Source organism: Dermacentor silvarum, chromosome 6, assembly GCF_013339745.2.
Source record: "Dermacentor silvarum isolate Dsil-2018 chromosome 6, BIME_Dsil_1.4, whole genome shotgun sequence".
In the NCBI taxonomy this organism is placed as follows: domain Eukaryota; kingdom Metazoa; phylum Arthropoda; class Arachnida; order Ixodida; family Ixodidae; genus Dermacentor; species Dermacentor silvarum.
The window spans coordinates 70,071,830-70,099,365 of NC_051159.1; the positions used below are offsets into that span (position 1 = coordinate 70,071,830).

The 27,536-nt window shown below is 45.9% G+C and overlaps 1 protein-coding gene across 3 annotated transcripts in view; it reads right to left on the reverse strand.

Moving 5' to 3' along the window:
- The window catches only part of LOC119455562 (intermembrane lipid transfer protein Vps13-like), a 217,944-nt gene that overhangs the window by 128,628 nt on the left and 61,780 nt on the right, over positions 1-27,536 (reverse strand). For all 3 annotated transcript variants that reach the window (XR_007467503.1, XM_037716962.2, XM_037716961.2), the window contains exons 23-32: positions 27,343-27,483; positions 25,393-25,549; positions 20,812-20,897; positions 18,999-19,236; positions 17,623-17,736; positions 16,547-16,650; positions 14,948-15,112; positions 13,606-13,910; positions 6,056-6,209; positions 1,174-1,357 (exon numbers count right to left, since the gene is read on the reverse strand). Coding sequence is in view for 2 of the 3 variants with exons in the window: in XM_037716962.2 (XP_037572890.1) it covers positions 1,174-1,357; positions 6,056-6,209; positions 13,606-13,910; positions 14,948-15,112; positions 16,547-16,650; positions 17,623-17,736; positions 18,999-19,236; positions 20,812-20,897; positions 25,393-25,549; positions 27,343-27,483 (1,648 nt within the window). In the remaining variant the exon portion in view is untranslated. The remainder of the gene's footprint in view (positions 1-1,173; positions 1,358-6,055; positions 6,210-13,605; positions 13,911-14,947; positions 15,113-16,546; positions 16,651-17,622; positions 17,737-18,998; positions 19,237-20,811; positions 20,898-25,392; positions 25,550-27,342; positions 27,484-27,536) is intronic.

Genomic DNA, 27,536 nt, shown 5'->3' on the forward strand with positions numbered 1-27,536 from the left:
CCTTAGCCAACTCTGTCCGCTTCCTCTTGGGATCCTCCTCGACCTTTCGAAGAATGTCTAACTTCGCTTTAAACGAGAGTGCTTTCCGCTTGCGAGACATAGCTCGCTGCGGCTAGGCAAAATAGCGCAAACACGAAGAATGCGGCCCGAAGCGTAGCAGCCACTCCATCTGACGGCTCGCAGAAAAGGAGGAAAAGTACAAAAGCACCAAAAGCGCCACCGCTTCAAACTCTTCGCGCCCAGTCGCGGAGTCCGCGCTGTCCGGCGCCGCGCCTCCGCACCAAAAGAGAAGGCGAGAAAGCGCGTGACTGCGCGCTGTTCTCTTTCGCGGCCGTCGGTGGGGCGGCGTTTATTCGTTTCAACCGACGCAGGCTGAAAATCGATTCGTAACAACCGTTCTCTAGCACGTTGCAAAGTAATGGGGCTCGGCCGGGACCACCGAAAAATTCGTATCATCCGGAAATTCGTATTAGCCGTGATCGTATCATCGAGCTTTTACTGTAACTACTTCGCATATACAACTACAACTTGTGGACATCAGGTTAAACCAAATTATGCATTATTTGTGTGCCTTTGCGCTGCCAGTATGCCACACATGTTTTGGACACGATCACAAGCGACTGCTGTAGCCGCTGGTAGCAGAAACATGCTGATTTACTTAACCAGGTTCAGATCTACAATGCCTACCATGTAATTATCGCACCACATTTTCCAACAAAAATGTATGAGGCAACGTTTTTATATATGTGACATAATATTTTTCGGTAACGAATGTGGGCAGTTGGAGAAGTCTCTCTATAGAGAGTCTTTGTAGTGCTGCCTGCTGTGTGTGAAATGAAGTAGAGTCAAGGGAATAGCATCAAACCAGGCAAAGGCATTACAGCTATCATAATCCTTGTCACTGTCTACGAATATGTATTCCTGAAGATGCCATGAAGTGATCGCACATAACACAATTAACGACAATCCACCTCCGATCCGATTATGGTCCCTTCGTCACATCTTCAAGAAAATATAAATGGCTTCACTGGCCAGTACATTGTGGTATGAATGAGGTGACCCTATGAACTCCGAAACATCTAATTTTGGCATTTCTGTAGTTGGTGACAAAAGTGACGACTTCCACAACTTTCTACAAAGGCGCATGGCAACCTTTAGAATCAGCCTTCCTACCTGTAGATAGGACAGGATCAGTGTGGTCGTGTGAGTATACCTCCTCTACCGGGTAAGGAGCATTAGTCACGACAGGCACGGGTATCTTCGACCAATCCAGCGGCTCATCTTCCGGCGGTATCTCATTCAAGTTCTCATCCAAGGTGCGCATGATGGCACAGTAGTCCTCTTCACTGAGAATCAACTGATGTGATGCATAGAAAAACGGACAGTTAAGCTAATGTGACACACAAAACATTAAAAAATAGACTTCTTGCTCTCAAAGTCACTGAAGGCCAATGCACAAAATTTTAAATGCAATTCTTAATGTATTCTCAGTATGGAGCAGAAGATGCACAGGAATGAACCGTCAGGAAGGCAAGCTATTGAGCCTCAATTTTGTTATGCAGCCAATTTGTTAGGTGAAGCACAACTGCTATAGATGAATCTGAGATTATGAACCTCAGTTTAGCAATAGTTTTGTTCATTGACAAAATTTTTTTTTTGACACAGCTTTCAAGTGTTTTTATTTTTAATCTTTGTTGGAAGTGGTGTACATCGTCAAAATATTGCATTTTTAGGACACTTTCAGACATACCTTATTGAAGACTAATCATGCCCTACATAGCTCATTTTTCTACTTCAGAAATATATAATGCAGCAGAAGCTGAATTTGTGAAAATTGGCAACCCTGCAGATTAACATTTCACATTTTCTGTACAGAATATGTTCATGTTTTAATGGTCGTGTATGCACGTCTCTTCGTTAACGTGCGTGCTAGCAAAACATTCTGCATGCCGAGTTCAAATACAGTAGCTGACCAATTTTTCTGTCATGGCACTATCACTCTGCTTATCTCTTATTGGGACCTAAACTTCAGCAGCTGACATAGCGATCTATTCTAAATCAGCTGTCTTTCATAGCAGTCTGTGCGTTCAACAGAAGACCATGCACTATGAGGCAAATTTGCACAGACTTCACAAAGCAAGCTTGAGGGGTGGCGGAGGGGGGAGGGAAAGATTTGGGAAGTTACCGCAAAAAACACACGGGACAAACAAAAAGCGGATATGACGCATGTCCCCCCTAGCACTCCCTCACAAACTCCACCCGCCTTGAGCACACACACCTATGAAGCCCATATATGCCAGCAGAGAGAGATTGAAACAAGACAGCGGATCACAGGAACGGAGGCTTGAAGTGGTCAACAGTAGCCAAAGAATGGAGTCCTTAGCATGTATCACTTTGACTAAGTTGGTTACATACTAGAGAAGCAATCTTGGTAGAGCTGCGGGACTATCAATTGTATAATTTTCTCATTACCAGCCTATAAATTGTGGGAATGCGCGACTCTCACGCGTCCCCTGATGTTGTTTTCCCCGCATGTCTCCTGTAGTCCGGCTTCTCTGCGTGGCTACCGGCAGTGGTTGCGGCGCGTTGCGAGAGATGGCGCTAGTGTCGCGATGCTAACGCCACCGAAACGCCGGGGTCAATTGGGAGAAAAAGGTCGAGGGCTCTCTTTTTGGCTGGGGATCGGCGACCAACACGCACGAACGCTTCGCGCGTGCGCCGGCCCGCTTCGCGCGACCGTCGCGCGAGGCTTAGAGTAGGACACCGGTATGGACGAACACGGATCGTTCGAGCGCGCCATCGTTAGCGTGACTGTACACGTGAACGACTAGGCGATGGTGTCATAGCATGGGGCGAACATATTCGCTCGCTATCGGGTCGCGGTGAGTCGGACTTCCTTGATTTGTCGCGCGCCCGTGTGAATGTTCTATTGGTAGCAATTCGGCTGGTATGTATTAGTGTATGAAAGGTGCAATAAATGCCCTTTTGATTGTCTGCACTACTGCGTTGTTGTTCCTTTGTCCCAAGAGCACATGTGAGACCCCACATCTGGCTGCCCAACGTGGACCTCTTGGGGCATCGGACGATAATTTTAACAGTTTTGCTCGGTTCGAGATGTTTCAACCGAAGCGTAGTCCTAGCGTGGATTTTGATCGCTAGTGTCGGCGGTGTGCTTTCTTGAGTGAGGCGACGGTTGCTGTAGCGTGTTTGAACTTTTCAACATGCTAAGCCTTTTCGCGAGTGTTTTGAAGTACACTCGTCGGTACGAGAGCCACGTGGTCTGCATCCTGGGAGAGCGAGGCCTAGCGCCCGCGGAGCATTGGCAAGCCTGAAGCGAGTGAGTACGGAAGCCTCGTGGGTGGTCCGAATTTCTTATGTAAATAGCTTCTTCTATATCTTTGACTTCGGAAGTCGAGGCTCAGGGAGCCGGGTGGCCGCGGGCCACGGGTGCCGCTACGAGCTGACTGGTATTGCGGCCTGGCACCGGGCGCTCCGACACCGTCTGGGACGGTGGGCGCCGTCAACTCGGATGCTGTGTGCACCGAGCGGAGTAGGACCACCTCACAGAGCTAACGTCTCTTCGCGGCTGCCTGTTCTTGTGCCCATTTTGGGTGTTGTTTTTTTTTTTGGATGCCGGTTGTTGTCAAAGTAGCGACGCATTAGGCCTAAGGCTTAACAAAGCCGCCTGTCGCACGTTGAGGGACACAACCTGGTGGACCGTGGTGTTGAGGTGTCGCACATTGCTTCCCTCATTAGTTCGCCTAGCACGAATTGAAATTCTCGTTCGACTCAAGAAAGTAAGCTTTGTTCACGTCAACTTAGCATCTGCTATGCCGCCCGAAATTTTGCTAGCCGAATTGAACATCGTACCACGTGGGCGATGCGTATGCCGAATTCCTCTCCCTTGCACTACTTTAGTGTTTGTCGAGTGCGTTGAGTGTACGCAGCGTGAGCGGAGTCACTCCTGGTTTGCTGTCACCTGCACATCGTCAGCGCTGCTGCCCCGGACTACAATCGAGCTACCCCAGGCTTTGGAGATGCCTGTGGTCAATGTCGGCGCAGCGACTTCGGCGGCCGCCAATGTCCGGCTCGCAACCCTCGGCGGCTGGGAAAAGAGCCGGCAGTCACCAACGGCTACTGCGGCTCTAGTCAGCAGGGCGCGAGCGACGCTTGCTCGTGCCGACTTCTGCGTCGCCGTTTCCGGAGTCCTGGGCTGGAGTCGTGCCATCGAATCTGCAGACGTGGTGCTGTGACCAACGGATGCCAGCGGTGAACCCCAGAGTCAATGTCGGCTCGCACGTTGTGGATAATGCGTGGACATTTACTCGGCGGCGCCACTGTCGCATGTACTAACTTTTGTTCGCGACGCGCGCGTTGATAGGCCTTGTGACATGTTTCGCCGGCGTATGTGTAGTGATTTAAGGTTGGGGGGATGTGGGAATGCGCGACTCTCACGCGTCCCCTGATGTTGTTTTCCCCGCATGTCTCCTGTAGTCCGGCTTCTCTGCGTGGCTACCGGCGGTGGTTGCGGCGCGTTGCGAGAGATGGCGCTAGTGTCGCGATGCTAACGCCACCGAAACGCCGGGGTCAATTGTCAATTGGGAGAAAAAGGTCGAGGGCTCTCTTTTTGGCTGGGGATCGGCGACCAACACGCACGAACGCTTCGCGCGTGCGCCGGCCCGCTTCGCGCGACCGTCGCGCGAGGCTTAGAGTAGGACACCGGTATGGACGAACACGGATCGTTCGAGCGCGCCATCGTTAGCGTGACTGTACACGTGAACGACTAGGCGATGGTGTCATAGCATGGGGCGAACATATTCGCTCGCTATCGGGTCGCGGTGAGTCGGACTTCCTTGATTTGTCGCGCGCCCGTGTGAATGTTCTATTGGTAGCAATTCGGCTGGTATGTATTAGTGTATGAAAGGTGCAATAAATGCCCTTTTGATTGTCTGCACTACTGCGTTGTTGTTCCTTTGTCCCAAGAGCACATGTGAGACCCCACAAAATACACGTAAGCCCCCACCTAATTTTCTGCCGTCCTCGACTGCGCTTCCCCTCCCTTGGCATCCATTCTGTAGCTCTAATGGTCCACCGGTTATCCATCCTACGCATTACATGGCCTGCCCAGCTCCATTTCTTTCTCTTAATGCCAACTAGAATATCAGCTATCCCTGTTTGGTCTCTGATCTACACCACCCTCTTCCAGTCTCTTAACGTTATGCCTAACATTTTTCATTTCATCACTCTTTGCATGGTCCTTAACATGTAATTAGGTGATAAAATTAGAAAATTTGGAGGAACATTTTGGAATCAGCTAGCACAAGACAGGATTGGACAGGAGATTGCTGGGAGAAGCCTTCGTCCTGCAGTGGACATGAAAATAGGCTAATGATGATGACGAAGCAGACAACACGTGCAGCTAATGGTTAGCGGATGTGACGCAAGTTCCAGCACATTGCCTCAGAGATTTTTCAACGTGCCGCAGGTGGTTGCGGGCGCCACCTAGTCTGCATGTTCCGGGCGGTACATCTCTTGCGGCAAGTGGTAATAACAGCATTTTTTTGTTCAGTTATGATATCAAAAACATCCATTTTTGCTAGCTTTTCTTGATGCCTCCACTCATATTTAAAAATAAAAATTTGCACGGAGGCTGCTCGATATCTACACTATCTGAAACTAGGCTTTTTTAATCTGTCCAAAGTTTCGCGGCAGCCACCCTTTAGGTTAAGAATTGCTTAGTAGGATTAGGAGGCTGAGGTTTTGTTCGGCCACTGTTGATCACAGCAAAGAGATTGGTAACACAAGAGCAGCATACATCTTTTGAGACAACAGTAAAGGAATTCCAATCAAAACATAAATACAGTCAAACCTCAATATAACGAAGTTGTACTTGCAGCGAAAAGCTTTGTTATATCGAGAACTTTGCTATATCGAGGTTTCGTTAGTTCAATAGAAATAAGATGGGGAAATAAAAATACTTCATCACATCGTGAATTTCGTTAAATCGAGGTTCGACTGTGTGTGTGTATATATATATAGCAAAAGAGGACCGCACCTCAATCTTTGGTAGCACACCCTCATTCTTCATTTCTGGAACTTCAGGGTGGGTCTCAAAGTTCATGTTTCTTATAACAAGCAACTTGAATGACACCGGAAGGAGCAGGGGATACTCATCATCATCTTGCGAATGTGGAACTTTCATGCAGAATCTGTGAAGAAGAAAGAGAGGACTTTCATAAAACACACTTAGAGCAAGTCATGTTCTTCAATAAAGGGGGAACAGGCCAAAAGTTACATAAACAAGAAAATGTGACATTGATCTGGCAATCATGGGTACTCGTACAGCGCAGAATCCTCAAGTTCTTGAGCATGCACACAAAGCAACTTACGTGACTGCTTCTGCATTCCATGCTTATCAGAACAATGCCGGCATGGCTGAAAATTGAGCTTGCAACCTAGCGCTCAATGTTATAGCCACTTTGGCGGGTGGTAAAGATGACCTCAAATGGCTACCAACGGGCGATTTGTTCAAGCTAATGGAAACCAAATTAAATTTTTAACAGAAGCAAACATGCCTTTGTGCTGTAAACAATTTGAAGGCCTGCTACTTTTTCAGACAAAGAAGGAGCAGTGAAAATGTCCAAATAATTTGATAGTTTAAAAAAAAAAAAACTTTCAAAGAAAAAAACTAAATTACCATGACAGCAGTATCAAAGAAATTGTTTACAGACTTTTGCTTAGTAATACTGTATCTTCTTGAACTTCGATGATAGTCAAAGCTACAAGGGTTGCACTTTTACCTCAGGCATGACTGCTGATGATGACTACTGATACAAATGCATTAGTCAGAAGCTCACCACTCGTCAACCATGCTGGATGATGGAAAATTTTGTTGCAACTACACTGCCTGAACTATTATGCCTAACTAGCGTGGAGTAGGTTACCAGAAGTTATGGCTTGGCACACTAAATAAGCAATGATCTCTTTTGCAGTGCCCAAACAGAACTCCAGAGGCATATAAATCACCTTGTCAATGAAAGTGACTGTATGGGAGGCAATCTGAATGTCAAACTTTGTTCATGACCACTATGTTTTTGATACTACGCACACAAGTCATGTTCAATAAAATGAGCAAGAACCTGTACAACATCCGAAATTTCAGATGCTGTTATACACTGATTCTATAGAATTGGTGGCAATATCATGAGCATGTATTGAAGATTTGGAAAGTTACCGCAAAAAACACACAGCTGGCCATTTTTTCTGCAGATAATCTCAGTGTCTGATAACATAGGAAAGGAGCCCATGCAGTTACAGCAATGAATAGTCAAGTTCGACCCTCCAGCAGCCCCCAGGGAAAAGTCATGCTCACTCAAGCGAATGTTGATGCACCTGCTGGCTTGTCCAATATAACATCTGCCGCACTTAAGTAGAATCCTATATATGACACAGTGCAGTGCTTGGTCACGCGGATTTGTATGCGGATTCGTATGATTTGTATACACGCGGATTTGTATGCTTCATTTCACAGCAGGCCGAGCTTGTGGTTCCCCTTGCCACCATGCTGCACAAGTTCTAAAGTTTACAAGGTGCTGAAAGGACATCAACCCCATATTTACCAGAAATCTTAAGATTATCTGAAACCTTATGTGTGTAGGGAAGTACTGCGAAATTCTTCCTACTAGCCTGTTCATTAGAAATTGATGGTTCCTTGTCCTTTTTCCAAAGCTTAATAAGCAGCGATTTGGCAACTGAAAGCAAAAGAGAGCTTCGAAAGCCCGCCTTTTCCAGACGCCCCACTTGAAGTTGAAAACTGGAAACCTGCTTGCGGTGACATGATTTTAAAAGTGTTGCTGAAACATGATGAAGCTATACCCCGTTTTTATAAGCTTTGAATGGCATGGATAGAAAGGCAGCAATGCTTTTTTCAACCTGAGCTCAAACGCCCAGCAAGCATGGTCAGCGGAAGGAAAACCTAACTTTAAATCTAAATTAAATTATGGGGTTTTATGTGCCAAAACCACGATATGATTATGAGGCATGCCATAGTGGGGGACTACGGAATAATTTTGACCACCTGGGAATCTGTAACGTGCAGCTAAATCTAAGTACACGGGTGTTTTTGCATTTCGACCCCATCGAAATGCGGCCGCTGTGGCCGGGATTCGATCCCGCGACCTCATGCTTAGCAAAGCCCAACACCATAGCCACTAAGCAACCATGGCAGGTCTAACTTTAAATCTTAAAATTGGATTGACCCGTTGTGCATAAGCTCGTGAGTAAATTTCAGCTGGCTTGAGCAACTGGAAAAGACTGACAAACTCACAAGAGCCACTTCTGCAAGGTCGTCATCCCGTGAAAGTTTTAGTACGATTAAAAAAAAATCGCCAACGTATCTAAAGATTCTCGAAATGGAAGGATGAGTCAGCTTAAGCTTTAGTGCATGGTCAAAACTAGCAAGGAAAATTCCACAAAGCCCTGGTGAGACACTGGATCCAATGCATATGTCTTTCTTCTGGACATACAATTTATCAGCAAAGGACACAACTATCAAATTGAAGTAAAAACTCAGCAGCTCTACAAAGGTATCTAAAGACACACCACAAGAGTTCTGGAAATCGATGGCACCTGCAAAGTCAATGAGTTCCCTAACAGCACCAAAAAGTTCATTGTGAGGCACCAAATAGAACAGATATTCCACATCAATGGACCAAGCGCTGTTGGCTCCTGGAATGCCAGCCTTTAGCTCTTCAACGAAAAAGTCAGAGCCGCTGATTTTTTTTTTTTATATATACAGTTTTTACTTCAATTCGACAGCATGTCCACCATGTGGTTCACTGAGCTTGACGTTACGCATTTCTTAAATGCCTCTGCAACCATCGCAAATGAAATGGTGCCCTACACTAGATTGACCATTTCACACCAGTCGTCCTGGGAAGCATGCAGGTCTCCGGAGCGCTGAAAACATGTGACGAGATTCTGTTGCCACTACATTAGCATATAGAATAATGTTTCTTTTGCATGAGCCTTTGTAATTAAAGCCTGGAAGCAGCATGCTGTCATCTCTCTTTTACGTAAAAACCTGTTTGCTGGCTCCTTGTGGTGATAATGCTGCCTCCGATGGTAGGCCTTACTAAAGCCTCAAATATAATTTCAGTTTCGTATGTGACTGTAATACAAAGGCAATTCACTGACCCCTTAGGAAAAAGTTACACATTCAAATCGTGTAAAAACGGTAATGATTCACTGAACTGCTGTATTCACTATATAATCTGCGAAGACAGGTTGAATATTGCCATCTTTAGCAGGAGTTTATGTGCCTTTAATGCATTCATTGTCCCCTAAGCACCACCAAGCCAGATGCTGCCACTACTGGGGTCACAATTAGGGTCACTATTGGAGTCAATATTGGGGCTTATGGGAATGTGTTCTGACCAGTAAAGTTTGAATTATGCAACAAAGGCCAATTTCAGGATTGAAATAATGAAAGTTTGTGCCCAAAAATTGTATGGGGGATGACTGGGACCTTCGGTCGAGATCAACTTAACTGAAAAAAATTGAATTACCCGCGTTGAACAGAAGTCTAATGTATAGTATATACAGTAAAAGCTCGATGATACGATCACGGCTAATACCGGATGATACGAATTTTTCTGTGGTCCCGGCCGAGCCCCATTACCTTGCAACGTGCTAGAGAACGGTTGTTACGAATCGATTTTCAGCCTGCGTCGGTTGATACGAATAAACGCCGCCCCACCGACGGCCGCGAAAGAGAACAGCGCGCAGTCACGCGCTTTCTCTCCTTCTCTTTTGGTGCGGAGGCGCGGCGCCGGACAGCGCGGACTCCGCGACGGGGCGCAAAGAGTTTGAAGCGGTGGCCTTCAAGAAATAAATGCTTTTTGCGTACATGTGCCTGAGTGAGTTCACCTCTGACTCTTTAATTTAGCTACAGTCGAATCTCGTTAATTCTAATACGCTTATTTCGAACATACCCCGTACCGACAATGCTCTTAGCAGCGCGCCAAATAACGCGGCGGCGACTCCGACCGGCATTGCTCCGACACCGCCATAGAGCAAAAGCTCAGGAGAGACCCCTCAATGCCGCGCGCGAAGGAACGGGGAAAAAAAAGAACCCGCGGCGGAAATTTCCCCCTCTCTCAAATTGCAAGGTCGCCGTTTCTGCATCGCGCCGGAACAAGCCGTGCTCCCTATAAGGGCTGCAGAAATATGCATCTTTTCCCACCCCGAACCTCTACTACTACTAACAAGCGTGTACGTGCCGACTAGAGTGTTCTAGACAACCGTATTCTAGCACACACTAGTGCCGACGTCTCAGGCCTCATTCACACAGCCGTCAAACGCTCCGTCACGTCACCGTCACGGCATCCGTTTTCGTCAGGGGAGAGGGTTTACAAGTCGTTTTCCCCTCAAAAACGGCTCGCCGGCGACGCAGAGCGGTGCGCTACGTTTCCGTCGCCAGCACGGTGACGGAAACCCTCTCGGAAACCCTCTCCCCTGATGAAAACGGATGCCGTGACGGTGACGTGACGGAGCGTTCGACGGCTGTGTGAATGAGGTCTCAGCCACGCGAATAAAATGGCAGTGAACCCTTCTCCTCTATTTTCTAGTCACATGTTGACCTTGCACGCTGCGGCAGCAGCGCAGAGGGAAGCAGCGGCGGAGGCACAGTCGGGCCAACGAAAACTGCCACGCCCGCAAACGCTCGCTTCCCGATAACGGCAGAAAACGAAACTTCAGGGGGCGGCTAAAATAAGCTGGCGCCAGCACGGCGGCGGGCGTGCACGGAGATGTGCGCACGGAGTCGAAGGTGAGAGAGCTACGAGGGAGTTGAGAGGGAGGGCGAGGGGAGCCACCGAAGCGGCGGAGTTGACGCGGCCAAATCCGCCTCCCTGCCGCCCTCCTCCCTCACCTTCGACGGTCTCCGCGCGCACTCGTGTGCCGGCGCCGCCCGCTCGCTCCCTGAAGCTTCGTTTTCTGTCGTTATCGGGAAGCGATCGTTAGCCGGTGTGGGCAGTTTCGTGGCCCGCGCTTGCTATGCGCTTGCGCGCCGCGATATTTCACGACTCGCACCGTTCGTGCATCGTGCTATGGTGCACGAATACTTCAAAAATACGTCCTTTTAATTCGAACAAATTTTCGGGCCCCTTCGAGTTCGAATTATCGAGATTCGACAGTTTTAATTGTGTTTCGATGATACGAATTTCGGCTAATACGAATATTTTTCGTAACCCCGTAAGATTCGTATCATGGAGCTTTTACTGTACTAACTACACACACTATTATAAATAACCACTGAGCCAAATTTGGTGCTACCATAAAACAGCAGAGAAGCAGCTGTGCTGCCTAGAATCAAGCAATGCACACGGTTGGTTGGCTGGTTACCCTGTTGCTATAATTACGGCAACAAGGTATAAAGACAGTCATTCCAAAAGTCAAGCAAGGCAAGTCCTGACACAGATAATGGTGGCCCTTTAAATTTCCCTTTTTTTTATCTGAAATTTATTTTAATTTAGCCAGTACTGGTAATCCTACGCCATGCATCATTAAAATCACTGAGAAGATCCCGTAATGTCTAGTGATCCACAAAAAATTCAGTCACTGGCAGCCCCATCCGTCTGGGGACAAACAAAATCCGTTTAGACTGATAAAGTATACTTTCGAAACTCTACTTTTGCTAGTCTCGCAGTGAGAGGTTGATTATTCAAGTTTTAATGCAAAAAACATTCTTTGCGAAGTTCAGGCCCTTGCAGTCCGTTTGTCCATTCTAGCTGACCATCCTATGCGGGCGAGGCTGGTGGTGCCTACCAAGTTGAGCTGCTGGGTATGTGCTCATGCTTGCATTGCAGGCGTCGTCGTGGCATCATTGTCATTCAAGCTACGTCATTCAACTCTCGCCTCTGATTCTCGCATACTACCTACACCAAGCCAGCTGGCATGCGTAAGAAGATCCGGGTATTTCAGCTGCGGAACACCGGATGGTGGTTGCCTCCGCACGAACAGCGATTCAAAAGCAAGTTTCCCACCCCGTGCATGCCAACTGGCTCCTGACGCTCACAAAGCAGCTCTTGGAAGAGTGCAGCTCCACTGAGAAATGCATCAACTCTGACATAGCGTACCTCATAGGTTTAGTTGAGCCGCTCGAGGATGGCATACTACTGGGGTATTACTTGGCGCAGAGGAAGGGGAACGTGTTCACAGTGATAGAGCAGCTAGGCAAGCCCACATTCTTTCTGACCCTCAACATGTCCAAGCTCTGCAATGAGCGCCTGGGTGTAGTCATCAAGACAGTCAAAGAGCTGGTCAAGGCGCGCCATCGCAGGGTTGATGCCCATAGCCAGCTACCTGCAAAATGCTCCGCATAACTTCGATTCCCCCAGTAGGTGGAATCTTCACGATTTCATTTTTTAAATTTCGCATTGAAACCCCAGCGTTGGCATGTCAGTGCGATGTCAACGATTTCAAAATATCTTTGCGTATTAGGGCCATCGTGGCTAAAGTCGGTTGTTGGCTCCTTTTAGAAGATAATGTAGTCTATCTGTATCACTAACAAATTAAACTAGGCCGGAGCAGGTACCGTAAAAGTCCATGACGTCCACAGCAAGTTATTGCGGGAACTTCAAGGTGGAGCTGCCACCTGACTTTGGTTGTCGCCTATTTTCTGGCTTGCCAAGCATTTTCTCATGATTGGAGCAGGTTTCTTGATAATACAGAAGGGCCATTTACTAACACAGCTCAAGTTATTTTTTCTCTTTCATGTCCCTTTAAAGGGACACTAAAGGCAAATATTGATTCAACGTGGAATGTTAAAATACGATCACAGAAACCTCGAAACGGTTGTTTCGTGCTAAGAAAATACTTATTTTATGAGAAAATTGCGTCTAAAGCATCTGTGTACCTCTAGCGCCATTCAAATCGCCCGCCCTCCCTCCCGAGGAGTGGTGACATCATGCCGCCAGTGAGTAAAATACAGCTTTTTTGCGGTCACCGTCTGCAAAAGTCACCGTCTGGTCACCATCTGCAAGCAGACCACCGTTTCAACGTGCCGTCATGCGGACCGTTTGGGCATCCCACGACATCACAGGGACGCGGCATTCTCTGCTGCTTGCAACTTGAAGTGCTAGTTTAGCGAGCCAGTAACACCAGCACAGCACTACGCGATAACGGAACTACTGAAACTCGAAAGCGGGCGGCGCAGAAGGGCAGAGTCGAGCGAAAACGAAGCCTTTACACCACCCATGTCATTATCAAGGGCAACGCCAAAAAAGTTATTTTTTCTAAGAATCTAATAGAAGTAGAAAAGTAGCATTTTCTTCCATCTTAAAATCCAACGAAATGATGCTTTTAATCCGAGTGGTTGAGTACTAGCGACATAATTTTTTTGAGGAGTGCCTTCGTCATCGGGTAAGTACCTGAATGTCCCTGGAGAGTCTCTCATCGTGTCCTGCATTTACCTCCATTTCTCGATTACTAAATCTCTGTTCGCAATTATATTGACGCCTTAGACGTTCTAGAGCATTACTCTATCACTTTAGCTTTACTTTTTATTTGCCTTTAGTGTCCCTTTAACACAGAGCACTCACTCACCGCGAGAGCTTGAGGTTGTCGAATGCCACCACCATCTCCTCCAGAAGGCAGGGCGATTCAGGCGTGCTATTCTCGTCCAGCTTGAACTTGTTGTGCACATGCAGCACTCCAAAGTCCATGACCAAAATGTTGCGTGACTTGCAGTTCTGCGGCAGGCAGATGATGGGTGCCTCGATGCGGATGTCCATGGCCATCTTGTACGCTTGCTTGTAGGCAGACTCCACGGTGGCACGTGCAGCCTCGGCCATGCTGGCCGTGGCCTCCATTATCTTCGCTTTGGCAGCCTGGAACCTGTTTATAAAGTTCTGCAAGAAGCGGAAAAGGCGGTCTGTATAGTGCATCTGACAAAGCCTGGTGACGATTCTTGGTTAAAGAGCCCACCAGGAATCATCAAACAAATGACGCTGCAGCTACGACACAGACTGGAAGTAAGGTTAAGATGGTTCCAGTAGATGGAAGAATGTGAGCACAACTAAAAGCAAGAAGACGGGACAAAGCTGGACTTACAACTAAGTTTTTATAGTGAAAAGCAATCCCACAGAATGCTCCCATGCATGTTCAGAAAAAGACTTGCTTTTTTTCTGCTGGGACCATCTTAACCTTACAATGCACAAACTTGACAAGCAAACCACCCTACAAAGACTGGATTTACCTAGAAAAAAAAAAAAAAGAGTTTAAAACTTTATGGGTTTGGGTAACCTTGCAAGCTTTCTTGTAAGGGCATCACTTCCCCCCTTCTGATGTACTTATGCATGACCCCTCAATAAATTATTACCATCGTCACACAGATAGTAACTTAACTGCCAGATGAAGGCTGCTCAAAGAAATCTCCTATTACTCATGACGCAGAAAGACAGGCATGCAAAACACAAACATAAGAATGAGGACAACACAAACTTTGCCGAGTTCTGTAGTTCTAAGCTTTCATTACCCTTTCCTACATCAACCTTACTAAGTCTACACCTGTAGATTTCCTAAATCTATCGCTGCACCTAATCCTTTGCTGTCCTTGACCGTATTTTCTTCCCTTACATTTATTCTGCTACTCTAATAAAAGTGCACTTCCCTATACATTACATGACCTGCACAATTCCACTTTTTAATCTTAGCTGGAAAATGGTCAACCCTGTGTGCAGCACACACGAATGTCCTCATTGTCGCATCTACTAAGTCTCACACATGTGAAACTAAAACGGCATTAGGCCTGTGCTCCAGTTAACACCAATTTTAAGCCTTCAATTCATAACATTTACATCGTGACAATGAACAGCCCATAACTATTAGTACTTGGCACACTTGCTACTGATAGTAGCGGTCTATTGGACTGGTCTCGGATACTTACATAGATGTCCAAGTAGAAACGGTACAGCAACACAAAATGGAGCCGGCCCAGCCTCGCTTTGATGTTGATGTCCACTCGATCCATTTCCACATAGCCCAGGGCTCCACATTCCTCATAAGTCGTTATTTCAAAAGCAATGACTTCATCTCCAGGCACAGCAAGTATCTGCAATAAAAACAATCAATCCCATGCAGGTTATCATGTTGAATGTTTGCTCAGAGTCATAATGAACCATACCAGGAAACAATGTACCTGAACACCCAAGTCGTGCTTCAACAAACCAAGCCACTGTATTACAAGTTAAACAAACTAAGAAAAAAAAAAAGGTTAGTAAACCAGAAACATGAACACTTACTTTTTCAACAATTATAGTTACCTAGTGTTATCTGTGATTGAAAAGAATGTCTTCATGTAAAAGTGACACAAAAACAGATGGACCACTAAAAAAATACATTCCACATCATATTTAATACAGTGGGGTTTCATGGTATGCGACTGGGCACAAGTTCGAAGTTCCATACTTTCATGGAGTAATGGACTTAGGTGGAATTGGACCATATGCATTAATTCTACTCCTTGACACACAACATGGTCACAACCAAACAATATTCTGTGCACATGCTCATGAGTAGAAAGGGGATGGAATCAGATTGTATCAATTCACTGCACTCCTGGACAGATGAGACATGGTCCCGACTAAAATCAATTTATACATATGGTATACATAACATGTATCCTGCACAGGAGAATAGAGAATATATGCTGCTGCTAAACATGGGGAACATCAATGTTAAGTGCAGCTTTTCTTTTAAGATTGCCTGCAGGTGTGATAGAACTTTATTGGACAACTGCCCAAAATATGCTAGTGGTAAACTCGTCGTATCAAGCAACATACATTTATTAGCTGACCCTCTTCCCCACTACAGCTATCATTCTTGTACGGTTTTCAGGTAATTATGCAAGAAAACAATACGCATACAAGAGCACGAAAAAACACTTAGATAGAACACAATTAAGAGGAATGCAATAACAATGAGATTTCTGAAGTTCTGAGACAAACAGAACAGTGCTCAGCATAAATAAAAAAAGAGCTAAATGCAGCAACATCTAGATTAGGGATAGCTGGTTAAACTTCACGCCGAGACCCAGAGGCCATATTTTTGGTTGACCACTTTCTTGAACACAATCACTTTTATGAGGATTTGCGTGACTCTGCACTGAAAAGTGTTGGTGCACACAGGCAGCCGGCATTTCTGGCACTGTTTCAACACAGTGTGCTTTGCATTGTGCGAAGAACGCTGTCACCTGTAGACCACCAACACCTCTGATGTTGAGAGGTTCAAAATCTCGAAATCCCAGAAATTGATCGACCAATAATACTGTTCCAGGGCAATAACAGAATGGGATACGAAAGAAAGGAGCTAAACAACACAGTGACGACAGGAAGACCAAGAAGAAGGACCCTCTTTTATTTCGTCTTGCACCCCTCTGCAGTGGTGCTTCTCAGTCCAAGCCTTCGACTGTCATGCCCAGGTCCTTTTCCAGGTTCTTTATTGCTTGTAGTTGAGCATTCACGAAACGCAAAATCGATTCCCTTACGTTCTTATGAAGGGTTCCAGGTGTTGGGTCACCAATGCCAACCGTCTTGAGGTTTAGCCTTGTCACGAGCTTAGTCGGATACCACGTCATACCAAACTCCATGCCTAGAACACAAGAAGAGCTTTCTTAATAAAATACTTTTAACCGCAGCAAACTTCAATATAACAAACACGGTTATACCAAACTTTTGATTGTAATAAAGGAAATCTAAAATTTTGTAGGTCATGCTTTATTTCAGTGAGCTTTCTATTATTATAATTAGATTTAAAAAATGCAAGATTTGAGGCAATATCGGTTACACAGCAAAGCGAGCATTTGTTAACTCCCAGTTCAAAATAGTTGTTCCGGTAGCAAAATTTCAAACACTAAGCAAGAGCAACTAGAAACGGTATATTCTAGATGAACGTGCATGAGTTGGCCAGCAGCTTAGCTTGGCTGACTTGCAGCCACGTTAAGTCAACGTGTTCACGCTGACACCAGTTGCACAGTCACACTGATGCAGATGGTGCAAACTGCATTTATAGCTTAGCATCATTTGAGTGCTGCTTACCAGCACGGCAAGCTACCAGCAAGTTATCAAAATTACCAACAAATTTTTACTGGCATGTCAGAGGCATCACGGTTGCGCTTCTTTTGCGCACCGTGATGCCGCAACTGGTCCTTTTTTTTTTTTTCATGTCAGGGTGTACACTTTTAAAACAAAAGCTATTTTTGTGTAGGATGCGACTTCATTGTACCAACGTACGGTTACATTGAAAAGCCAATACCATGCTGGCAGCAACAGTGAGTGCCACCGAGTAGCTAGTTCATACTTGCAGGTTTAAACAAGTGCACACTTTGCACAAGGGTGCCAGACATAGACAAAGGACAGACACTACTCCCAACTCTAGTTCACTGAAAGGAGACAAGGTACATCTGCTTTCTATAAACTGAACTGCAAGTAGCACCTGTTTTATGCCTGTCCATCCATCATTCTCATGCAATGTGTGTGTTTGTTTAAGCCACAAGCAACAGTGTGTCCCTCACTCTCTGACAGGGTGCACATAGCACCCTACTATATACACTGTAACACTCACCTCGCACTAGAATGTCACAGATGGTCCTGTTCTTGTTGCAGATCTCCAGGGCAAAACCAGTCAACGAAGCAAACAAATCCATGCTCACAACCACATTAGTTGATCGTCTGGTGCCTGAAAGTGTTAATGTGAAACCAATTCTTAATGAGAAGTATATTGCCTTCATTACAGGTAGCATGACTACAGAAGATAAACACAACCTTGACTTGCTACTGTGCACTTGTCTTGAAACTGTAAGCGACCGGCGGATGCATAGCATCGCAACAACACTCTGAAAATGCAGTTCTGTACATGAATAACTTTACACAATAGGCAAACCCAAAATAACCTTATGCAGTGAAATCCCGAACATTTGAAATCTCAATTCGAATTGACGGATACTGTTGGTCCTGGCAAAGTCCTATCTACTTGAACAGAGCGAGACTTCCCTGAATTCGAACTTCAAGAACCATGTAACTGTTATCTTGAACAAAATCTCTAACTCCCATGCACCGCTTTTTGCACAAACCTGAGCCAAAGGCAGAGGGGCTTGATGTGTCACTAACTGTCGTAATGTCGCATGCTGTAAAAATTACGATGCGCGAATAGCTGAGACGGAACAGGATGCAAGCAGAGCAGCGTGCACCCCCCTTTCCCATCTGGCTTAACAGGAGCAGATAGGAGCCCCAAATAGAGTTTGATCATGTTACCTTGCCCTCACCTATGTTTTGCGTGCTGTACGACACGATACCACACAACTGATGGGGTACTATATTTAAAGTGGCTCTCCTTAGCTTGAACTCCCGTTCGTGCGAATAAACTTAAGGTCCCCTTACAGTTTCAATTAACGAGATTCTACTGTATAAAAAGTCCACATGCCTTATTTGCCCTATATCATAGAAAACAGGCTTTCTGAAATAGATGCTTCCTTTGAGGTCATGGCGTCAGTCGTGCTGGACATTAGATAACGGCCGAGATGTAGTAAAGAACAATAATTTGCCGAAGTACTTTTTACTGTAAGTTCTAGGTGCCTCAGTGTAATTCAGAAATTGAGGCAAGTTGCCCGTACATGCCATATCAAACTTCTAGATCTTAAAAAATGCTGCTATGTTGGCCCATCACGGGAGCTTTTCCTAAAGGTAGATTCACAAGACGGGCCAAATCAATGATTCAGTGAAGACTAATTCCAGCTCCCCAACGCCAAATTACGACGCACAAAAGGGCCCCACTAACTACCTGCCTGCGGAAGGACTTGGTGCTGCTGAGCTTTGTCACACACTGTCTATTGAATTAATCAGCAATTCTGTCTATTGTGTGAATCAACGTGGCGTATCTCCCTTCACCCCCAAGATGAGTCCCCCGTATTATCACCCTTTAAAATGAACTTTAGCCCCTACGTGAAGAAGGATGCTTGCTGCCGAGTGGTTTCGCTGCAGCGGTGGCTTGAATTTGGGTCTCTGAAACCTTGGGCTCCTTGTCCATGCTGCCAAGCTGGTCGTTCAAGTGAGTGTACAATGTCACCAGGGCACAGATGGATTCTTCATGCATAATCAGCATCAGTTCGGAGATGTCCAGGGTCACCTTCTGTAGCACAGAGCCCCTCACCGTGTCAAAATCTGGGTGCTTTTTGTTCGTCTGCAAAGATGGGAAAGAAAAGAAGCAGATGCACATACCTGCACACGCAACCCATTTTTACTGTCAATAAAATTAAACTTCTCAATGTTGAAATCACTTCAGTGGATTCAGACATTCCTGCGGGAGTTTACCATCGCATCTGCCCGGATACTCTGTCAATGCCGTCGTTCCAGCGATTTCTCCGCTGTAGGGCAATATTTAAGGGTGGAGGGATGTGGGAATCCTCGGGTACCATAACCGCCGCACGGGCAGCGAACGTCGCGTCAGGCGCATGCGCGCCAGGGAGAGTTGGGAGAGGGGAAACTTTCCTTCGCGGGAATCGCAAGCGCTATCAGCGCCACCGGGTGGGTCACGTGAGATCCCGCTGATATCACCCGGGTCTCTTTGGTCTCCAGCAAGCGGCGACGGTGGAAGTCTCCGCCGTCGCTCCCGTATTCCCGCACGTGGTTAGTCAACCGCATTCTTGCCGCGGCAATTGCCGCGGCCGCCCGTATTCCCCCAGTAGGTAAGTCGGAAGCCCTTCTTTACCTAGTGTATTATTCTCTTCGAGGGAACCCTCAGCGATGTCAACTATAGCTAGCTGGCCTGCTCGAAGTGTGAGTTGCAGTCGTAATAAATGCTTTCCGAGTGTACACGTGGTTGTCGTCTATTGGTTCCTCGAGCTTGTACCGGACCGCAGGTTGATGCGCAGGCATGCGCCAACCGCGGGGATCGGTGTGTCGAGGCAGAGGGCCGTTGGCATCCCCCCATATCCCGACAGATTCAGCATCCAATTCAGCGTTCGACATGGCGTCCGACACAATCGTACACGCCGGACGCCATATCAGATGCCGAATCGCACCGTCTCTCTCCTACTTCAAGGCGGCAAGTTCAGGGTGCAATCATTATGCGAGCAAAAGAAAAAAAAACACACTTCTTGTTTGGAAAAGTGGGGGGTGCGTTCATTATGTGAGTAAATATGGTATTTTACTATAAGCTGTAGCCACTTACAAAAAAAAACAGATCTATCTTAGCAGATCAAGTATGATGCATGTAGACAATTTTGTCTATGTGAACAGCGCATACAGACCCATACAAATGGTCGAGGCATCTGGCACATCGGCACAGCGTGTATTACATGCAGCAGCTACAGACACCATGACCACTTCATTCACAGAGAAAAAAAAAACTGTTTTTGTCAAACATCTTTGCAGAGGATGCTTAATTTTTCACAATTAAACAGGCACGTACTGATCTGATGCAGTACTAAACAAAATCCACTGTGAAACGTCTCCTCAATGCAATACTTCAGCACATATTTCCTGACAGTTTCATTTTCTCAAGCTGCTGTCCTTACATTAAGTTCAGCTTCATCTTCATTAGTTGTGTCCTATTTCAGTGAATCACACCAATGGTACACACCACCACCAGCAGGCTTATCAATGCCAGCAGTTTTATAGCTGGCACAGGCTTCTATGCCTGTGTTGCTGTGTATATTGGCACGTTCCTCAACAATTACTAATCGCATCTGTTTATCTACCCAGGCTTAACTGATCCAAGATGCGCGGCACGACATTGCAAATTAAGCAATTTTACCTGCACAATTATGAGGCTGATCGTGCTTCCCGTTTCAGGGTCGGCTGTAGAGTCGAGAATTTTCAGTGGCCCAGGGCGGTTGGGAGCTGGAAAATAATAAGCAAAGCTTACTGTGAACCCAGGCGATGCAAGTGCTAAATAAATGCTCATGCATACGGTGTCTTTATCCTCTTCTTTGCTGCAAATAGATTTGCAATTTACTTAAATTACTTTACCATTTGTGTTGCGCTAACGAGGACAGCACAACAATAAATGTTGCGCTTGTACTGTCTTCCTCGCTGTGGTGTTGTTCTAGTTAATACTATACAAGTTGTAACGTACTGAAAATACGAGACATCTCTTAAAACTGCTCGGTCGAACTTTTACTTCAGCTTTTTAGAGCGCAGCTCTTATGCACCCGTGCCTGCATGAAGCGTAGGCGTCCCTCGGTGTAACCGAGCGAACGAGGACAGCGAAGGATGAAAGCGAATGCAGAGCACCGGGGGAGGAGGAAAGCAGAGGAGGAGAGTGTGGCGAAAAGGTGAGCGCTGAGGTGGGCTTTGGACTCGGTGTGCATGCGCTACTTCGCCTGCTATGCCACCGCTACAGAATGCGCCCCGCACGAGCCACACGTTCCCATGTTCACGGTTTCTTTCTGAACAATGAGCGATGCAACCATTGGAAATGCTTTGTCTGCCACTGCTGCAAAATGAGCTGCATTAGCAGGGGCTCAGCGCCGCCATCGAGAGGACCCAGTCATTCAGAATCAAATTCTTTGCCGCAATATATCACGAATTCAAAACATCTAAACAGCTGCGCTCAAAATTTCCATCAGGGAGCATATTCATTGATGATGTTTTTTATCCACTGAAATCAAAGTGCATCTACTTTTATTTTATGATGTGTAGTTCTTAAAGTTTCAAGGACTTTGTGTTGCCAGTTTGGAAGCAGCTTACTGAGAAAATTAACCCTTTAAAGATGGAAGTTCAGCTCATAAAACGCAATCTTGCCAAAAGGACGAACGACAAGACCACCTCTCCAGCACCCCCTCTGTTTCGCTCCGCACTTCTTCCAGATGCCGTGCTTCATTTTGTGCTTGTTATAAATAACATCACATGGCGCAAGGAGCTGTTGAACAGTAAAGTTGGGAGCACACACTTACTTGTGTGCAGTGAAGCCCCCCTTCGTTAGTATAAAACTTTTCTTAGTAGACTTCACCTTTCTGACAGAAATCTTTTGCATGGTTTTGCTGCATACGATCATCAAAATTGTTCGCACTTGATGCTGGTACCATACACGAACTTGTCTGCAGCGAAGCCTATCTTTGTTAAAATGAAAAAAAAAAAAAAAGCCTTCTTCCTCGTAAAATTTACCTTTTCGACAAATTTTTTGCATGTTCTTTTGCTTTATATAATCGTGAGAATCATTTGGATGCTGCAAAAGAAAAAAATATCCTGTCCTTTTGACAAGCTTTTTTGTACCATCAAGGGTTAAACATACGATTATTGGCGAGTCATAATGATTAAAACTGGAACAAAAAAGCAAAAGTTAAACATTAAACCAATATGAACCAAGGTTCTAAGACAAAAAATTTTCAGGAGTGACATTTCTGTGCCTGTTCGCGTAACGTCCCCATGTTTAACGTCACGTCCTACAGTTTAGCGTAGCGTGCAACATATTTCTACGACGAGTCGGAGAAACATGTCGCTCTGCTAGTTTGGTGGTAGAGTAAAACCTCGTTAATTCGACCCTCGTTGATTCAGAAAATCGGATAATTTGGACTCGTCTTCAAGTACCGGCAGGCGTATGCATTATTCCATGCAATCAAACTCTCATTAATTCGGACGTATTTGGCCGCACATCAGTTAATTCAGACAACTTTCAGAGCTCGGCGAGCGAGGAGCGCTGCTAATGTGCGACGCAAAAGAGCAAAAATGGCAGTAGCGTCCAGCCGAAACGAAGCAGCAGAGTCCGCATCGGTGTAGTCATCAGCGGCAATCGTACGTGAATGACAGCAACGCTGGAACACTTTGTGCCTATTAGTACCTTTAAAGCCTTTATACATGAGTTTACTGCCACTCATAATACCACGTTGGCCGCGTGCTTTCATAATTGCGTAGTCTCCATCCGTGATCATGTCGATAGTGGTCGCGGTTTCTACCGCTGCGGTTGTGGCAGACAGTAGTTTCGTTTTCACTCTGCACGAGCATCGGCTGCCTGCCTAAAAAACTGCATCGTTACCATCCATGATCACTTACCGTAAAATTCCGAGCAAGCGCCCCCACCCGTGCAAGAGCCCCCCCTAACTGCACTGCTAATTTCCAATTTCCGCCCCCCCCCCCCCCCCCCCACCGCCCGCTCCGCAGCAACACTGGCCTGTCACATCCAGTCCACGAAAATAATGGCAAATTCGGCAAATCGCACCGGTGCGCATCGGGGTGCCCCAATGAGCCATTTCATCAAATCATGGTTGCACCCGGGCGCCCCAGTAGGCGCACGTGAGCATCGGGGCGAACTGCAGCTGGCGGTCTGTAGTTCACGGACCGCCGGCCGCCGGCGAGATCTGCCTCTCACACGGCACAGAGAATTTCCCTGTGGCACAGTGACGTGACCACTCGGCAGCAGAGGAGTGGTCGCGGCTACGCTCTGGCATCCCCGGCAGCTTCACCGCTGCTAATCACTCGCCACTGATATCGTCGCTAGGCCTTTTCCAGTTCACTTCGAATCTAGCAGATGGCGCTTCAGAACGAACCGCCGACGCTCCCAAGCAGCAATGTTTTGTTACCGTCGTTGCTGCTTTACCCTCTCCTCGCAATAATGTCACACGATGAAAAAACATGCTGATATTTGCGGCGCCACCAGCTGTGATGCGAGCACAGCCAAGCCGCGGTTCACTGTCCGCCATCGGTAGCCCATGCTCTGCAGCTGAGCTTGACTTGTATCAGAACTCTCATTAGTGCTAAACGTTTCACCGAGGACACGATTTTTAATAACGTGAACATTACGCGTCAGTTTACTCTAGTGGACATAATTTTGCCGGGGATAGAAGCTGCATAACCAATGTTTGTTTCGCCGGTCGCGGCGACGCGTTGGTGCAGCGTGGATGCGCTCTTTCTGTAGTTTTTTCGGTGGTTTTGAGAGTGATAAACACCACTAACAAATCTTTGGCTTAATAAAGTTCAAGTTCAATAAAATTTTAATGCCATCCCCACTGAGCTTCTTTTTTTTTTTTTGGCAGGAAAATTTTGTCGTTGCCATCTTGAATTTTGATGCTGTTCCGGGATAGCACCCCCCCTAACTTTGTCGGTAATTTCGACTTGCTTGATGGGGGGCGCTTGCTCGGAATTTTACGGTAGATAGAGATCGCAGTTGTTGCAGAGAATGATAGTTTCGTTCAGACCCCCGGTGCAAGCGTCAGCTGCTAGACTTCAGCACCGCAATGTCACCATTCATAATCACGTCGATAGCGGCCGCAGTTCCCTCTGTAGCGGTTGCGGCAAACAGTTGTTTCATTTTGACTCGGTGCAAAGCAGTCGAGGATGAAGAGCACCAGCCACAACGCGATGAATGGAATTGTTGGCGATCAGCTCACTGGCGAAAAAATAACCAGGAAGTACACGCGATAGTGCAAAGCATGTCACAAATGAAGGTGCGCGCTGCAGCCATGCTGCGAAGGAAGTCGCGAGGCCTCGATCACCACTGTGAGAGCCAATGAGTCATGAGAAAACGAGAATTGCAACTTCCATATTGCTTTTTGTGCAAAATAGCAGCAGGCGTTGCTCGTTCATTCACTAAATAAAAGTGTGTTGACGTAGCAAGCATTTGCTTTTTGTTTTGTGGATATCCTCAATAATTCGACATTTGGTTAATTCGGACACTTTCTTCAGTCCCATGAAATCCGAATTAACGATGTTTTACTGTAAATAGTTTCAAATCTGCAACGCCTTTCAAGGCAATAAATACGTAACATTTTGCTACATAAAGGTATGAGATTTAATTTTGCATTGAATCGCACATGTGACGCACTATGTTTTAGTCGTGGATGCGAGCAGAGAGAGAAAGAAGTCTCTCTAGGCTTCGTAGCATTGCCTGCTATGTATGAAACGAAGTATAAGTGCACCTGAAACGTGCAATGTTATGTGACTGGAAGACAGTGATGTACATTAGAAAGCAAACAGGGGTAGCCAATATATTCTAGGTAAGACTAAGAGGGAGAAACGTAGTTGGGCAGGCCATTTGATTCATAGCAGAAAACCAGTTGTGTGTTTGTGTTGACAGAATGGGTTACAAGGAAAAGGGAACACAGTCAAGGACAGCAGAGGATTAGGTAATGTTATGAAATTAAGAAATTGGCAAGCATAAGATGAAGTCAGCTGGTGCAAGACAGGGGTAATTATAAATTAGAGGCATTTGTCCTACAGTGAACTTCAAATGGGATGATGATGGTGAATTGACCTTAAGCCTGTGGCTATGGCCCCACTACAAATATTATTCTTTTCTTCTGAATCATCTAACCCACTCTTATTGTTCGTGATGGCATTATATTCGAGCAAATACAGCAAATTTGGTATAAAAGATTTCAATCAAATGCATTGAGCGAACCAGTGAAATCCATGTGTTCCAGGATGGTCTTTTTCAGGCACAATTGGCAGCGCATGTCCAGCGGCCGAAGATCCAACTTCAAGCTCAGCTGCTGCGCTTGGAAGACCACCACAGGTTTCAGTACTCCCTGAATTGTCTGCGAGATATCCAGGGCCACCTGCAGTACAACACACACGCAGTTGTGAGCAGTCGGGCTGACCGCAAGGGATTCACAAAAGTAAAACTACTCAATGAATCGACAGCCATTGAAGCTGAGAAAGACACAGGTTTTAAATTATAAGAGTATTAATGTGACATTCTTGTTTTTAGTGTCGGTGAAAAAGAGAAAATAAAGTGGAAGAGAAGACAACAGAGAAGAGGTGTCAAGTAAACGTCGACTTAAAGGGACACCAAAAAAAAAAAAATTTTCAGTTAATTCAATAGCTTATCTGTCTAGGAGTCTATCATCGCTTTCAGGGCGCCAATATACGACTTTGTTGCGTAGAAAACTGCTACCGAATGCCCTGCCCCCGCACCGCAATTCGAATTGACTGCACCAAAACTGAGGCCATGGCGTAATCTCCATGTCACCACCTCTGCCGCTATTTGCAGATGAGCCACACCTCTCTCAACACGCGGCGGCATTCTTCAAATTAGCTCTGTCTCCCAGCTACCAGGCAGCTCCAGCCATCTGGTGCCCTGACAACACACCACGCGTCACATGAGAGAGGTGCCATACTCCACGTCAGGTGACGCCACTGCGATGTTCCATTTTCGTCATTTTCTCACTTACAAAAGCTCTGTTCTCGCTACAAGTGATGAATTCATTATTACAGAAGCTTAATCTTTCAATTTGGCTTGACCTAATATTTTTCTTTGGAGTCCCTTTAACTGATTCAATAAACTTCAATATAGTACTGCAGTGCTTACGATTCATTGACACACATTCATAAAGTTGAATGCACTGAAAACTTTGAAGGAACGAAGTGAATGCAATGTTTCGCCTTATTTATTAATGTTCTAGAGGGGAATACAATCAAACTTCGATATAACGAAGCCAGCAAAATTGGCAATTTGCTTCGTTATATTGAAATTTCATCACTTTGAAATTCGACCTTTTATGCAATTAAGTACAGTTGCCGATAAGATTTTTCTTACACGGAAGGGGCCGCAATATTTTCCGTATTATCAGACAATCAGAAAAAGCAAATATGAATGAGAAAAAAATTCATTTTGCTGAATTTCAGAATCAGTTATGAAAGATACGGTTTCGAAGGAAAGCCAGCCACACTTCAGCGTCCATTCCGCCCCCACGGCTGAGAGCATCTCCCGCAGTGGGATGGTGTTACCATGAAAAGTTACTGCCGCGGGGAGTCAATGCTTCGTCTGCCCCTCTTGCTTCAACATGTCTCAGAAACTCGAGACTATGCAACTTTCTGTACTCAATGCGCTGGAAGACAGTGCACATAATGTTCCACCATCCTGACACATCAACTTTTGCACACACGAAGATTACATCTAAAACAGGGTGTGCAGGCTGCATATATGCTCAGCCGTGCTGACAGCCATGTGCAGCCACAGCCGCGTGCCCACCTGCACCCCACTTTATGGGTAAAATATAGGTATATACTAGGCTTCACTTGAGGTAACGCACACCACTGACCAGAGTTAAGAGTTGATGCTTGCATGAAGAAACGCAACGCACTCAATGGGTGGCTGTCTACAACAAGAGGCATAAATGTGCACACATGCAAAAATTACATTTTTTTGTTCTTGAATAAATATGTTACTTATATACTAGTGTTTCAAGCAGTTTTGATTCCAACAAAGTGCTTGATTTAAGAAAATAATTCTCATATCCGATCACCTTTGTTAAATACAGCTGTTCAGAGAAAAAATGTCCTGGCTGTCAACAGCATATGTGAACTTTAAAAAGGTTCAAGCAATATAAGTGAAGGAACCAGGGTGCACCTCGGTTATTTCGAAGTTCAATTCCAGGTCCGTTGCATCATAGTCTTGCCGTGGCCCACCCTCACTGCTTGATGTCGATTCTCCTTTGGAAACAACATTCAAGGCAGAGGTTGTCTCAATCTTTGTTGGGAGCTCATGTTCCTGCGAGGGAAAAAGAAAGACATAGAAGGTACAGCTTTCATGAAGCTAATGTA